A 17,584-nucleotide genomic window follows, 5' to 3' on the forward strand; every position below is an offset into this window, starting at 1 on the left:
GTTATTGTTATTGTTATTATTAATTAAAGTTTTAAGTAGGAATTTTTATGTCAAATTGGAAGTGGATTTCCATTTGGTACACAGGCGTTCTCATTAGAAAAGAGAAAGGTAAAATTGTTTCTGAAGTTGGAGTCAAAGGAACTTTTAAACATTATGTATAAGAAAATTAGCTGGTGATAGAAAATACACTCGGGATCAGATTAACTGTGCAATGGTCTCGTGAAACCTGAGAGAGAATCTGATTTTCAGTTTAATATGAAAAAGATACCTAACTGTTATTTCCAACCACTGTGTTTTACTACTTGTAACATTTGAGATTTTATTCTGAAGTTAGTCTAAAACATTAACAAGAAAACTTTATGTATACCTACTGTAAACCATTTGTTGGGTTTCTATAGCACAAAAGGAGTTCCCTGCAGCCCCTATAAGGATGTCAGGAAGGCATCGCCTATTGGATTCCAACTTTAAATTCTCATTAATATTAAAGACTATTTGGGATAGGGGCATGGTGAACGGGGCATTTATGTCTTGAGGAGAAGAGGCAGAATGACAGTTTTTAATTAAGAGGAAAACAATATAAATTAAAAGATAAATGCCATGGAAAGATAGAGTGAGATCTAATTCAGATCAGAGTTACATTGCCTCAGATACATCTGCCAACATTGGTATGGTAAGGCTTATTAGCTATTATACTAAGCATCTCACTGCTGTTTTGTTTTGTTTTGTTTTGTGGTTTTGTTGTGTGTTTTTTTACTTTATATTGTTTCACTCTGTTTTTATGAGAGTTTTTTGTTTTCTGTTTTTTTAATTATCTTTATTGTTGAAAAGATTACAGATGTTCCCCTTTCCCCCGTTGTTTTGCATTTTCTTAATGACTAATGATGTTGAGTATCTTTTCATGTTCTTATTCTCTATATGCACAGCCTCTATTGAGAAATAGATGCTCAAAGCTTTTGCCATTGTATTAGCTGAGCTGTTTGTTTTCTTATTACTAAGCTTTGAGTAGTCTTTATATATTCTGGGAATAAGTCTTTCAGTCCTTTATGACATGTATGCTTTGTAAATATTTCCTCCCAGTCTGTAACTTGGCTTTTCATTTTCCTAACAGTATTTTTTTTTAAGTAAAAGTTTTTAATTTTGATGAAGTAGTTTATCAAACCTTTTTGTTTGTTTGTTTGGTCATGCTTTTGGTGTTGTGTCTAAAAATTTTTTGCCAAACCAACATTACAAATATTTTCTTCATTTTCTTTCTTCTAGAAGTTTTATAGTTTTGTGTTTTATTTTTAGGTTAATGGCCCATTTTAAGTTAACTTTTGTGTAAAATGTGATTTATGTATTGATATTGTTTTGTATTTACATATTGAATCATTCCAGTACTATTTGTTGAATAAAATATTTTTCCTCCACTAAACTGCCTTTGAACCTTTGTAAAAAATCAGTTGTCCATAAGTGAGTGGGTCTATTTCTGGATTCTATTCTGTTAAATTGATCTGTGTCTCTTTACACCAATGCTATACTCTCTTAATTACTGTAGTTGTTTAATAAGTCTTGCAATTAGACAGTGGTAGTTCTCCAACTTTGTTTTTTCTTAAAAGCTGTTTTGACTCTTCTAGGTCCTTTGTAGTTTCATCTGAGCAGAATCAGCGTGTTACTTTCAGTTTGGATAATTTCTACGGCTGTATCTTCATCGTCTTTTCCCTGGCAGTGTCATATCCTCCATGAATCCCATCCAGTGTGTTTTCCATCTCAGACACTGTAGTTTTCATTCCTAAAAGCTTGATCTTCTCTTTTATATCTCCCTTGTTTCTAACATTTTCAACATACACAGTACAGCTGTAATAACTGTTGAAAGTTCTTATCTGGTAATTCTAACATCTATGATGTATATTGGTTTTAATTAATAATTTTCTTCATTATTAGTCATCTAGTCTGGATTTTCACACATTCCTGAAAAGTCTTCCATTGAATTCCAGACACTGTTCATTTTACCTGTTTGTGTGCTGTGTATTTTTGTATTCCTATAAAAAAACTTGATCCTTTTTGGGGGACACAGCTACGTTACTTATAAACAGTTTGATCTTTCTGCATCTTCAAACCTTTGGAGATTTGTTAGGTAGAGCTAGGGCAGCATTCTGAATACTCTACCTAACGCGTCATTCATTGAGCATCTTCCAAATGACTGTTAACGTGTATTTTGTCTGCATTATTGGTTGTTTCAGGAGGGAGAGCAAAGCTGACCCTTGTTACTATTTCTTGGCCAGAAACAAAAGTGCAAAACAACTTTTGTCCATAGTGACTTTTTTATATATAGTTATTCTTTTTTCAGGTAGATGGTTATTACAGATATTTGAAGCAATATTTGAATGACAGTATATACTTGGAATTTGTAGTTTCAAATTTTAACTTTTTAATAATAATGAGTTACTTTGAAGATGCACAACATATAGCATTAGGTCCTTTTTTTGGTGAAACAGGGATTTAACAATGAATTGCTTTGCTGGTTACCAAGTTCAGCCATATACTAAGCATTTGCTGAACATAGGGACAAGCCCACAACGTGGGCATGTGCCCTGACCAGGGATTGAACCAGTGACCTCTCATTGCATGGAACAACGCTCAGCCAACTGAGCCACACCAGGACAATGTCTTGTAGTTTTGAGTAGGATTTTAAAACTGGATTTTATGTTTAAAATGAAGTATAATCACAGGTAGTCATGTGGTTTTATTTTTTAAAAACACAGATACAGTGAATTATTGAGCCTCTTTTGAATCACACAGCAATGTTATAAGAAGAAAATTGTATTCTCTGTGTAATTATTAAGGATTTATTTGTTATTTGCTATAAGCGGAATTCAGCAAGACATTTGTGAAAATAACATGATTAGTCTAAATAAACAGGACCTTGGCCATGTCACAGAGCTAGGTCTAAACAGGTATATGAGAGGTGGCAGGAAACATCTGCCTTTAAGGGATGGTCAAATCCCTGGAAGTGGAACAAGTGACAGATTTGAGTTGGTGAGTGACACAGAAAATGTGTTGTGTCAGGAGGTTACCCTTAGAAATCTGTTTTGGTTTTGAGTTGACAATTGTTACCCAGAATAGGTAGGAAAATCATCTCTATGCAAAACAAATTCAGGAAGTGATTTAAATGAACATGAGTTTCAGGATTAGGGCAAAGGAATATTACCACCACTTCCTGTGTTTCTAACGACAAGAAAGACAATAAATGATTAGCACTGTGTGTTGCATGTTACTGATATACAGAGTAGAAAGGTGAATTAAGGACATTGTTTGGATAAAGAGGAATATATATGTTCTATTCTTTCAAGAGTGTATAATATGTATATCCTGTGTATCAAGCACAATCAACTATATTTAACTTGCTACAGAGAAGTGCTTCATTTTTTTCACTTTATTTTACACACACATATATATATATATTAAACTTATTTGTATTTTAAAGGCTCTTAATTTTTCCCATCTTTCATCATTGATGATGTTAGAGGTGATACTGATCATCAGGAATTCAATAAAAGTCTGGCTATCTATCTAACTGTATGCAAGTCTATAAATAATCCGAATTCTGAATTAATGTTTTATTTAAATGCTAGACATTGTCTTATACTTGGTTTTAGACCTGGGTTTCCATGACGAATATAGCACTCAATATAAACAAATATCTGTGTTACATTTTATGTGTTGCTCAACGCAAGTATTTAGTACTCTGTGTAGTACTATGGATCCCATTGCTGGGGTCATGTTAATCCTAGAAAATTTGTATCACTTCCTTTTTTATTTTAAAGTTGAGTTGAGATTCAGAAATGGAAGCTACTTAGGACATAAAGCACAACATGTTGTCAAAGCATTATAAATGAATTTTATCTTCGTTCTTTCCTAAAATATGTTCCTGTTATATAGATAATTCTGACACATAGTCTTTTATGAGATCTTGAAAAGTCAAGCCTGTCTTGTCCTTCCCCCATCTCCATCTCAGTGTCTGAGACAACTGACAGCATGATCACTTTTTTCATCTTTATTCACCGAACAGTAACTGAGCCATTTTTTAATGTCAGGTGACATACTAGGCATTGTGCACAAAAACATGACAAAAGTCTAGTGGAAAAGATAGAACAAAATGGTAGATATGTTAGAGTTGTTTGTACTTAGTGATGACATATGTAAAGGGCTGAATGAATATTCTCATAATTTAATCATTTCCACTTCCTTGATTATGTTTAAAAACAGGAATGTACTTAATGAGAGTTCAGCTTTGATATGCACTATATTGTTGTTTCATATCCTCTCTAGTCATGGTTAGATCATTTCCAGTCTAAAAATGCTATTCATATAAATAAAAACACAAAACATTTGCCATACTTCACCTCAGCTGGCTGTATTTCTTTAGCATGTATAAAAATTCAAAATGCTTAAGTGTACTTAGTGCTAAAGTATGGAAAAAATATTGAAAAGGTTCTCATAACCCCTTGAATGATTATTTTAGGTACTTATTGACTGATATGTTAACCATTTATTATTATTTGTAGTAGCATATACCACTGAAGAATGTAATACTATAAGTTCTATGTAGTAAATTAATCATGTTGATCTCTGGGATTTACATGACCCCAAGGATGTGAACTGTAGTGATAAATGTAATTCAAATGAAGTAAGCGGATAAACTGGCCAATATATTCCCACAACTTCTCTCTAGAGGTAAAATGGTAAACACTTTAAGTGCTTTGAGTTCACACAAAAATATTTTGCTCTAGATTTAGAAAGAAAAAAAAATACCACTCAGGTGTTCACAATCACATGCGGCAGAAACACACCTATAGATGGAGTTGGAAGAGTAACCAGACCAGCAACCACCACTAAGAAACATTTGCTTTTAAAATGTGGAAGATATTTTTAAGAGAACAACTTTCCCCTGAAATGAAACGAATGTCATCAGAACTTTTTTTTTTTTTTTAAAGGGCTTTCCAGGAGATGTGCCCAACCAGACTTTTCTTGCCTTAATGCATAGGCTGGCATATTGCTTTATAGGGTGTAAAATTGTGTCATTATTAAAGGAACTCTTGTAAAGCACAATGAAATGAGCAGAAGCCATAATTTTCACATTAGTTAATGGTCATAAATGGCAACATTTGTACCGTTTAACTGTTTTCAAAGTGACAGGTTCTAAATAGTGCCTGGCTTTGTTTTAAACAGGCCGTTGCGGCGGCATCTGCTGCTTCGAGAGATTTCAGTGGAATAGGGGGCCTGGGAGAGCTCTTGGAAAGCTCTTCAGAAGCCTCAAAGTTAAGCTCCAAAAGTGCTAAAGAGTGGAGGAACAGAAGGAAGAAAAGAAGACAGAGGGAGCATCTTGAAGGAAACAACAAAGGTGAGGGAGACAGGTTCCCCAAATCTGAGTCTGAAGACAGTGTCAAAAGAAGAAGCTTCCTTTTCTCCATGGATGGAAACCGACTGACTAGTGACAAGAAATTCTACTCCCCTCATCAGGTATGGTTTTCTACTAAGTGCTCCAATGTATTTTGCCATTGCTATTGCTTTTTAATTGTCGTGTTTTGTTTTGGTATATTTTTGTAATATCTGATTTAAATGAGGGCCAGGTAACTAACATTTAATATAGTTATTTAAATTTGTATCATAAATTATCTTTAAATGAGACTTACTAAACCATTAACTTTTCATTTAAAGGAATCAACTTTAAATGTTGCGCTAGTTTGAGACCATATTTCTTCATCTGCTTTGTGGGGGGCAGGCGTGTGGTGGGGGGACTGAAACCTCTCTAACATACTTTTCAGGGAGACAGTTTTGCAATTTTTTTGTTTACCATTTCTTTTCTTAGACCTCAGATGAATTTATCTTCTTTACATCTGGGTTTCTTCCTTTATTATCTGTGGTTCTTATTGTATGTATGAGTCTTGAAATGTCTCTGGATTTTGCCTTTATCTTCGGAGAGAACTGTACTGTTGGGAGTCTCCATTATCCTGATGTGGTGTCATGCTATGATGCATTAGAATGAAATTCTGACCTAAATGCTCTTGAAGGGGACTAAATTGAAGATGCTCTATCTTTGCTCTGATTTAATGCCAGATAACCAATTCTTCAGCATATTTTCAAGTCAAAGACAAAAATAGTTTCAACTTTTTGTCTGTCAATATGTTTTATCTGCTACATAATGTAAAGAGCAAATAGTTATGAAATCTGTGATAAGTGTAGTTATGACTTTGAACACTATTTGGTTCCATTAAAATTTTATGTACTATGAATTATGAACTCTTTTAATCATATTAATCTAGGTCAAAATTATACCCTAAAGATAATGTTTTGAGTGGCATTCTATATAATTAAAATTAAGTTATAACAAAAAGCTGTACATCAACCAAGGTCCATGATGTCCTTCTTATAAAGAACAAAAACTTTTTTTTTAATTGGAGTGATAAACAGAAAATTCATTGTTTAGCTCTTGGTTGGGAGAAAAAGACATATACAAGTTATCAATGGGTTTTTAATTTATAATTTATATTTAATATATAAAGGAATTTTTAAAAAAGTTAACTCTAAATAATTTATAACTTGAATTCTTATGTAAGAACAAAACAGTTATGCACACACAAAACGTTATAAGATGAAAACTATTTCTTACAGATAATGCTGGTATCAAGAGATCCAACAACTATCTTGCATAATACAGATATAAAGTATGAGGGTACATCAGTATAACACTTTTGGATTTTACCTGAACCTCTATAGGACCAGATTTTTTATTTTGGCTTAAACTGTCATCCCTGATATAGCTTAGCATTATTAAGGTTGTTAGGAGTCATTAGCATTAGTAGCATTTGACACCACAGCATAATGATTGATGTCACAAAATCTTGTGTTCATATTTCAACTCCAAATTAATTCTGTGCCCATGGTCAAGCCACTGTTATTTTGTAAAGTTTCTGTAAAATGGGGTAATAATATCTACCTTAAACTCTTGTGAGGGAGTAAGCAATACCTATGTGACAAATAGTAAAGCTCTTACTAAGTCAAAATGAGTAAATGAATTCCAAATGAGGAAAACTAGAAATCTGAGTAGTTTCAATTACTCACAAATGTATATGCATAGTAGGAACATTTACACAAATGTATCTACATATTTTTGAAAACTAGTGTTTGTCCACCATTGTTTCATCATGGTACTCAAATAAAAACTTGTGGATTGGTTCAATGGGCCAATTAACAAATATTTATTGATCACCTACTATGTGGCAGAAACAGTTCTAGATGCTGAAAATACTTCAATGAACAAAAGAGGTACTGACCTCATGGAACTTTATATTAGAGGAGGAGACAGACAATAAATAAGATAAGTAAGCTATAGACTGTGTTAGAAGATGGTAAGTGCTATAGGAATAAATAAATAAAACTGGAAAGGGGGATTGGGGCCACTAACTGGAGGTAAATATATTAAATAGGGTAGTTTGGAAAAACTTCACCATAAAGGAGACATTTCAGCAAATATTTAGAGGTGGCAGGGAAGAGGCTACCTCATGAAAGAGCATTCAGGCTCTCCCAGCAAGTGTAAATCCTTGATGCTGTAGAATACCTGGAATGCTCAGCAAGCAGCTGGGAGGCCTGTGTTGAGTGAGCCACGGAGAGGCCATAGCAGAAGGAAGTTAGTTGACAGCCAGAATTTAAATACTAAAAATAGAATCAGAATATACATATGTCATATGTAGTTTATTTTATATTTGTAGATAAATAGTGAGATAGGTAGGTTAGGTACAGATAGAGAGATAGATGATTGATAGATGATGATAGATGATAGATAGGTAGATAGATAGATAGATGATAGATAGATAGATAGATAGATAGATAGATAGATAGATAGATGATAGATGATAGATAGATGATAGATGGATAGATTAGATAGATGGATAGATTAGATAGATAGATAGATGATAGATAGATGATGATAGATAGATAGATAGATAGATAGATAGATAGATAGATAGATAGATAGATAGATAGAGATGATGATAGATAGATGATTGATAGATGATAGATGATAGATAGATGATAGATAGATAGATAGATGATAGATAGATAGATAGATAGATAGATAGATAGATAGATAGATAGATAGATAGATAGATGATAGATAGATGATAGATGATAGATAGATGATAGATACAGGTAGGTAGATAGTAGATATTTAAAAATGAAAAAAACCAGCCCATTAGCATTGATTTTTGCACACTTCAGTAAAAAGACGCAGAGGTTATTAACACAATTCACAAGCAAAAAATACACCAGAAGCAGATTACAATTTCTGATTTTGTAAATGAAAAAGGACTCTCTCTGATGGGAAAGAGAGTCAGTGAAGGTGGTGGGGACAAGAAGCATAAGATGGGCAGGGTATACTGTTCAGAACAAATGTATCTTTCGAACATTTCAAGGCAGAAAATCTATGCATTGTTTTACATTTATTTATTTATTTATTTATTTATTTATTTATTTATTTTATTTTATTTTAATTTAATTTCATTTTTCCATCACCATTTATCCCCTCTCTGCCCTCTTCCACCTCCCCCACCCCAATCACACATGGTTGTCCGTGTCCATGAGTTCTCTTTTGTTTTTGTCTTTTTTTGCTCAATCCCTCCACCACCATCCCACCACCCCCTCCACCCCCACCAGAGCTGTCAGCCTGCTCTCTAGCTATGCGTCTGTCCCTATTTTGCCTGGTAATTCAGTTTGCTCATCAAATTCCACATATGAGTAAAATGTGCTGGTCTTTCTCTGCCTGGCTTATTTCATTCAGCATCATAATCTCCAGGTCCATCTGTGCTGTCACAGAGGGTAATCTGTGGTACATTTATACATTATTTTATTTCTAAATAGATAATACATGTTCATAATACAATATGGAAAAAGTGTTTAAAGTTGTACAGTAGAAAGTAAATGTCCCTGGAGACTTCATCTATGTTGTTTGCATACACTGAGACCATTTATTTCAAAGCAGATATTGTGTAGCTACAACGAAGTATAATTATTAACTGATTGAAGACATTGATAAGGAACATACATTCAACTTGAAATGCTGCTAAGTGGGTATTTCTAACAAATACCGACTTTACGTGCATTTATTAAAGCATCTTAAGTTCCCTGCATCGTTTCCACCTTGACTGCTCCCAGTCCACTTGGAGTTCAGTCCCCGCATCCAGGCTTGTGGTTTTCAGGCCTAATTTCCTCTAGTCTCCCTTTTGTTATTGAAAACTAAGGAAAGAGTTCAAGTTCACCTTCTTGGACCAAGGTAACACAAAACCCTGGGATTTGCGTTTCGGCGAGCCTGAGGCAAAGATAGCTGATCCTTCGGCTCAGAGCACAAAAGCTTGTTCCCTGGAGAAAGGACTGCCACAGCTGTGGGCATTCCCGCCACTCTGCAGCGGCTCTTCCTGTGTTATTTTTGGTTTCTTTTCTCCGAATACTATTTTTGTTTTCCTCTTTTTCAGTCTCGATTGCCTTGAAAGCTGTGCTCACACCCATTATTATACTTTCTAAAGAGCGAATAGAAGTTTCAAATAAACTCAAAGATCTGGAACGCCTTTGAACACACCCCGACAGAAAAACATGCACATTAAAAGCATGCGCAGCGTAGGTTATGAATGTACCGCACACTCCCAACCAATATCATCATGTCTACAGAATTCAGTTTCCAAAGACGGTCCGTGAACATCAGTATATTAGGATGCTTACAGTGGCCAAGCCTAGGGATTAATATACGACAAAGTTAGTGCTCCTCCGAGAGGGAGTGAGGACTGCCTGCGCAGACCCACCTGGTGAATATTTATATTCCAGAGTCCTACCCTCTGCTTACCGACCCTATTCCAAAAGGCAAGGACCTTAAAATACACACTAAAGCTTCAAAAGCAAGCCTGAACATAAACAATATTGCCCCGATAGTTTTAAATGGAGTCTGAGGAGATTTAAAACATTAACATTCTGAATTAATTTCTTCACAAGGTCTAATTTCTTCATCAGTCTGAAGAGTGGAAAACCAGTCTCACTGCTCTCTGACAGTGGGGTAGACAAGCCTGCTGCACACACTGCGTGTCACATAGACACGGTCGCAGGTTAGACAGACTAGGCAGTCAGTAATTCCTGATGGCTATCCCAGCCAAACCCAAAGCAACGGCACATCTTTATATGAATGGTGTCTTCCCAGAACATCGTTGTGACAGAGGGCAACAAAGATTCTTCTAGTGCTTTGCAGTCTGGGAAAAGGCATAAAAATAAAGCTACAAACAGGGCCTAAGAAAATCAGCATGACCTAATTAGGTAGAGGGACCAAAAATAAATTTGATGGAGTCTGCCTTTCCTATGTTTATCTCCACTAAAATGATTTTATTTGGCTTTACACTGAAGCTTGGAGGAAGAAAGGGAAGGTCCAGGCTTATTTATGCTGGCATATGGCTATGAACGCACATGTATTCTATATGTATGTATACATATTACCCTGGCTGTGCAGAGAGGTAGGAGAGGCCATGAGAGAAGAACAGGGGGAGCAACAGGGAATGTCATGGTTAATGAATGAGGAAGGCAATACACAAAGATTCTGCAGGCTGAATAAAGATGTCTGAAAACTATCGTCAAGGCTACACCAAACACAGAGTGACTTGGTGCTGCTAGTTTAAAATCTATCCAGAGAGCAAAAGGGACTTCATGTTAAATCCTCATTTTCTGGTACCACAAACTATTAACTTGACTTATTTGTGAATACATGTAATACAAAATGTTTCTGAATCAGCCAGTTCCTTTTAATAGAATTGAAGTGAGATCAGAAAGCTGTCTTCTACATCACCCTCCTTAGTAAAGTCAAGTATATATGTCTTGCTTTTTAAAGCTACTGTTAAATGTCAAATAAGAAAATAATTTATATAGCAGTTTAGAAGTATTCTCTGCTGTCATGACTATAATATATATTCTCTCAAATAATGTGAATCATGATTAGCCTTTCAGGAAACTGTTAGCAAATTTGGAAGACAGCATCATAGGTAAATTCCGTGACTTTCATCCCCACGTGGATACAGACAAATAGGTCCAGAAAAAGAATAATTTCCTTTTAGAATCCAAAAGAAGCGAATGAAGAGATAAGAGTTTTGTTTTTAAACCATTATCCGGAAGGAAAATATTTTCTACAAATATTTGAAATCTGAGCCAACAGTCTCACATGAGCCATATCTTATTTTCCAAATTGTATGCCTTTTCAGATTATAGAATTTGGGAGTGAAAGCCATCTACTACTCGTTTAAATACCACTCCCGCAGGGGGAAAAAATCACTTGTCCTCTTCAGCATGAAGTTCCAGCCTTATAACATTGTGATTTAAAATCCACCTCACAGTACTAGATGATTAAATGAAGTGGCCATGCACTTAGTAAATGGCAAATCAGGATTCTTAATTTAAAAAACACACAAACCACTTTATACTTAAATTTGCATTGTGATCTCTAATAAAAATATCAAAACATTTGTGTTCTCTATAAACTTTATTACCTGTGTTTAAGAGCAAGACTCTTCGAAACCCAAAAGAAAACAGATTCTGCAATATTAGGACTTGTATTAAATAATTGTGTGTGTGTCTCCTTCCCACTCCTTTCTTCCTTGCTCTCTCCTCAGTCTCTGTTAAGTATCCGTGGCTCCCTGTTTTCCCCACGACGCAATAGCAAAACAAGTATTTTCAGCTTCAGAGGTCGGGCCAGGGATGTCGGTTCTGAAAATGACTTTGCTGACGATGAACACAGCACATTTGAAGACAGCGAGAGCAGGAGAGACTCACTGTTTGTGCCCCAGAGACATGGAGAGCGACGCAACAGTAACGTTAGTCAGGCCAGTATGTCATCCAGGATGATGCCAGGGCTTCCAGCACATGGGAAGATGCACAGCACTGTGGATTGCAATGGTGTGGTTTCCTTGGTGGGTGGACCCTCAGCTCTAACCTCACCTACTGGACAACTGCCAGAGGTGATAATAGATGATAAATTAGTTCCTACTGACATTATACACCAATTTGAAATCATCAAAGTCTAGGCGGTTTAGCCTGTTATACCATCTTGTTTCCCCAAAATGAAAGTTCTTAAAAATAATGTATTACTTATTGAATGCAAAACAAGAGAGTTTTTTACACCCAGTTCAATCATTTGGGACCATTAGCTTTCAAATGCCTTAGGTTAAAAGAGCCCACTTTTTAAAATCTGGGATGAAACACATATCTGCAGATTCAGTAAACCTGCCAACACAAAATAATAAGCACTTTAACAACCAAATCATTATTATAGATATATGTTCATCCAGAATTGTATAATTATTTTTCATATTCTGAAAATTTCATATACTTAAAATTAAATATCATTGTGAGCAATCTAGATAATGGGCAGTGTTTCTACCACTGTCAAAATTACAGTGACTCTAAAATGTTTTGATATCTATTAAAATGACTAAAATGTTATTTTTTATAAAATGGCAAATAGAAATGATTAAGGAAATCTCAGGAAAGCACACACATTTCATTGTACATCTGTGTTTGTGCATGAAAAAAATTGGCCCTTATATGTCAATATTGTCAATATAACCTCAAATAAAATAATTTAGCCTTGGGACTATATAATCCTATTATTTGTCTGGGGGGGAAGACTGATTTGATTATAAATCATTGAGATAAGCAGAAAAACAATTTGAACTTGAACAAAATGAAACAATGTATGACATTAGCATGCGTATGAAGATTTCCCTGAAAATTCCATCAGATTCTGCAATATAATTGCCCTATACAATTGCATTCTAACTGGTGAACTGTTATTAAAGGATATCACCTATAATAATTTTAAAAAATTTATAACTTAAAAAAATTCAATATTTTATTATTACTTGAAAATTGTTACTTTGCATGTAGCATGATTTTCCAAAGAAATGCTATGAGGTGGTGTATTATTCATTGAAAAGGGTGGTTTGAGCCATCAGTATTTGGTTTGCAGGGCACCACCACGGAAACGGAAGTCAGAAAGAGAAGACTAAGTTCTTACCAGATTTCAATGGAAATGATGGAGGATTCTTCTGGAAGGCAGAGAGCCATGAGCATAGCCAGCATCCTGACCAACACAATGGAAGGTGAGAAGCAGGCCGCGGAACAGGCAGCTTTCTATGATCATATGCTTTGTGGAACTAGGTCTTCTATTTAAACTACTACAGCCAATTACCCAGGATCAGAGCTGCATAATAGACCTAAGTAGATGATCTATGGAATACATTACTTTCACATTGATTGTAAAAACTAGCATTGTCCTAACTTCTTTTTGACCTGGGTCCATATCCTCTCTGCACAGTGCTATTTCCCCACTTGGTATTATATCAGTGATTATTTATCCTTCTGTTACATTATCCTTAAGCAATTAGAGTAAACACTTTTCTTTTCAAGTGTTGGTATGAGGAAGCACAAAGAAACATCTCTTTCAAACTTTAGTCTGTGTTCCAGGCAAGGAGGGGAGTGATGGGGTTCACAGAAGCATGTGAGTTAGCTGGACAAATCAAAACGCGCGCTCCACTTCAACAGGGACCCTAAGAAAAGACCTGTCCCCCACCTTCCACGTTCACAGAAACCACTACACTCCTCTAAAGGAAAGCTGACAGAATGCTTGTTGATTATGACACAGGGGGATTGGCAGTAACTATCACTCCCTGTTCATTCATTAAGTCCGTACTTCTTGAAGTTTAGAAGGATATTGCATTAGTACTCCAATGTAGAAGTCAATTATATGTCAGATCTAACATATCTTCTTTAGAAAGCATCAGTTATGTACTGTATCTCGTTCTGTTAACTTATTCCATATCCGAACAGTCACATAATTATTTTTAACAAGCTTTACCCATTAAAATTCCTAGTGATTTTTATATATTAGGCTAAAATTCTGAAACATATAAGGAAATAGGAATAACAGAAATAGATTTGCGTTTCAATCTATACTGAAAAATACATGTCATATTCTCATTGTGTGCAAGACCAATGCTGATGTGGAGACAATCAGAGGGGAGAATATGTCATGTGTATTAATAAGGATCACAGTTTTAGACAGTGTTCTTAAAAAGGTACTTTTAAAATAAACAATAATTGTCTGATACATTTAATATTCCTATAAAGCTGATACAAAAATAATATAGCAACTTAATCAACTATTACCTAAGTTATTAGGTAATGAAGTTAGTTTTAAGCAAACTTATAAATTCAAAGTGTTTATTTTTTGCATTTAATTAAAGGAGAAATAAAGTCTATTTTATAACTTTTTAATAAGCATTTTATGAAAATATTTAGTGAGATTGTCTTCTCAAGTTTGTTAAGCTGTTATATAAACTTTTATTCCCTAAGTAGAAGCATTGTTTTTGTCTACAGCAATAATTATTCATTTTTTTAATATTATTTACTACCTTTCTTCTTTATTATACCTCCAGAGCTTGAAGAATCTAGACAGAAATGTCCACCGTGCTGGTATAGATTTGCCAATGTGTTCCTGATCTGGGACTGCTGTGATGCATGGTTAAAAGTGAAGCGTCTTGTGAATTTAATTGTTATGGATCCATTCGTTGATTTTTCCATCACCATTTGCATTGTCTTAAACACCCTCTTTATGGCCATGGAGCACTATCCAATGACTGGTCAATTCAGTAGTGTGTTGGCTGTAGGAAACCTGGTAAGTTTATTGGAAGTTTACTTGTTTTCTTGGGCAGGAGTGGGGAATATAGACCAAAATTGAAATCCATCTGCGCTACATTGAAATGAAAATTACATCCTATTTTTTTCACAGGAGAAATCATCTAAAGAAATATTATAGGGAATCTCAGTGATAAGGTCTAAAATTCAACTAGTTTGAAAGCTGATTGTTTGGACCAACGTCCAGGCTGATGGACCGTGGTGTCTCACCAGCTGTAAACTTGTTAAACATTTTACTGTTGTTCTCGCTGGACATATAGGTCTAGAGAAACCACGGGGTCTAAATCAAGCGCCATAAACATGAAGCTTTAGCACATGTAGCCTCTGAAGAAATCATGTTCATTGAAGGGAACACACAGGTTGACTTCTGTACAATAGAGGGCATAGTTGCTTCAAACTGAATTACCTAATACAGCAGTTTTAAACCTTTTTCATCTCATGGCACATGCACATAAACTAATTATTAGAATTCTGTAGCACACCAAAAAATATTTTTTTGCTTATTTGAGCTCCCCCAAAATAGGTATAATTTTGATTCACCAGATGGCTATTGTTGTGTTGGCTCTTGTCATTTTTTTAATTTGAAAATCTTAAGGAAAAGAGGTCAAGTGCCCTTGACTAAACAGTCAGTTATTGTATGTTTTAAAAGTCCTTGCCATACACTAGTGTGTCTCTTGCTGCACATTGGTTGAAAATCGCTGATCTAGTAAAATGCTTCAGTAGTATTCACACAGAGAAGAAATACTTGGTAAAAGTGCATTTGTAATTTAGCCACACTTTTGGTTCAAATGACTAGAGCAGGAATCCATGTATGTGTGTGCTGACATATATGTTTCCTCCTAAATTACATAAAAAAATTGGAATGGATGAACAAGTAAGAAAATTATATAGTTTATTAATCAAGACCTTTCTTTTTGGCACAAGACAGAAACAAACTCAAACTAGCTGAGGGAGCTTGGGGAAAACTGACTTGTGGAATGGAAAGGAAAGATAAATTACCAAGCCATGTAAAGGGTAATTTTGTAGTTGGGCTCCAGGAAATCGCTTTAACCAAGGGCTTGGATGTAGCCCAAAGGTCCACTGCATCCTTTGTCTCTAGGTCAGGAAACATGCTTAGCCATAGCTCACTGGTTTTACCTCTTATAACCTCTGCATTGAAAAAACACTGGCTCTCTTTTTTAGTTCCAGCTCAAATACTCTCATGGTAGGAGGACTCTCTTTGGCATAGCTTGGAATAGATGCTCACTTCTGGTTTAATCAGTTTTGGCAGAGGCTGGAGTCATATGAAAACATGGCAGACTTAAGGAACTATACGCATGGAGGAGCAATCCCCAACAGAAGGAAGAAAGGAAATGCAGGGCAGACAGTTGCATAAAATTGCATAAATATCTACCCCAATAAGTGATTTCAACTCCACTGCATTATTTTTCTCAATGGAACCCCACCAGATTACTGAGCTGAGCTCTTCATCTTTGACACCTGTGATAATTGATTTTTTCCTGATTGTTCTTTGATTTTTTCCAATCAGTCCAATTCTGCCTCCTTTTTTGAACTTCTTTTCTTATGCTTATTTCAGCTGTGTTTTTCACTCAACATTTTTAGGTACTCAATAACTCTAGTAAATATTTACTCTCGCAATAAAAGCCATGATCCAGTGCTATATGTCCAACTGTTATAGGTCATTGCTCAAGGACAACTTTAAACACAATATGTGACAGCAGAAAGATCATCCTTACCCTAGTTTATTGAAAGCTCTAATGAATACCACTTCACTTTTGTGTTACCTCTAGTAGTGGCCTTACCAGCTTCAAAGATACGAATCTTATAGCCATTCTGACTTACCTTCCCCTATTTCTTGTATACAAATTGTTATGAAGACCCATTACTTCTTCTTTCAAGGTCTGTCTTTTTTAATCCCATAACTACTATTAAAATAATGTCTCTAGTACTCTGCACTCAATATACTATTACCTTGCTAACGTATCTCCTGTCTATATTCATGGGTCAACTCTCTTTTCTGGTTTTCAAGACTCCCCCCAACCCATCTGAGCCCATCCTTCCTGTGCCATCTCATTGTCCATTGTTTCCTAATTAGTTACCATCAGTCCCATCAGAATGACCTGTCACTATACCACACAAACACAAATTTTTATATAGTGACATACAGGAAAATATCTTGTTGTATCATAATTCTTGATTTTCAAATCTATTATAAATTACTTGATGGCTGAGGTCATGCTCCACTTTTCCTTTGTATCTCCATCAGTGTTTACATGGTTGTTGCTCAATAAATAACCAACTCATTGTTTCCTATCCAAAACGGCTGATTCAGGTAGCAAGTTTTTGTGAGAGAACATGGGCTTTACAGTTAGTTGGAACTGGGTTTGACCTCATTGCCAATGCCTACTAATAATGTAGCATCTGGACAAGTCTGATAAAACATCTGAGTCTTTGTTTTCTATTATTGAAATGGATATAATAATACCCATCTCCCAGAGTTGTTGTGAAGGTCCAGTGAGGTAATGTGAAAACACCTAACACTATGCCTGGCATCTAGCATATGCTCAATAAACAATTTCCTTCCTCTAATATACACTATTAATCTTTCTTTGAAATATGATGGAAAATAGTTCTGCTCTAGCTCTTGTATTTTTCCCAGGATATTGGGGTGTTAGGGAAGTTGAACAAATGAAGGAAGAAATCTGTCAGAGTGAAGCAGGAAACAGAGGTTTTATAGAATTCCAATGTTGAAGCAACTGAGTATAGAAGCACAGGATAAGAGGCTCGGTTATAAAATAATCAAATGGAAAAGCCCCAGACTATAACACCA

General features: G+C 35.3%; 1 protein-coding gene across 1 annotated transcript in view; it reads left to right on the plus strand.

Moving 5' to 3' along the window:
• The window catches only part of LOC107525958 (sodium channel protein type 3 subunit alpha), a 72,313-nt gene that overhangs the window by 19,363 nt on the left and 35,366 nt on the right, over positions 1–17,584 (plus strand). Inside the window, exons 10-13 of the mRNA XM_016198278.2 lie at positions 5,209–5,499; positions 11,673–12,017; positions 13,028–13,160; positions 14,496–14,734. Of these exons, the coding sequence (XP_016053764.2) occupies positions 5,209–5,499; positions 11,673–12,017; positions 13,028–13,160; positions 14,496–14,734 (1,008 nt within the window). The remainder of the gene's footprint in view (positions 1–5,208; positions 5,500–11,672; positions 12,018–13,027; positions 13,161–14,495; positions 14,735–17,584) is intronic.

The sequence above is a fragment of the Miniopterus natalensis genome, chromosome 8 (assembly GCF_054644295.1).
Source record: "Miniopterus natalensis isolate mMinNat1 chromosome 8, mMinNat1.hap1, whole genome shotgun sequence".
In the NCBI taxonomy this organism is placed as follows: Eukaryota; Metazoa; Chordata; class Mammalia; order Chiroptera; family Miniopteridae; genus Miniopterus; species Miniopterus natalensis.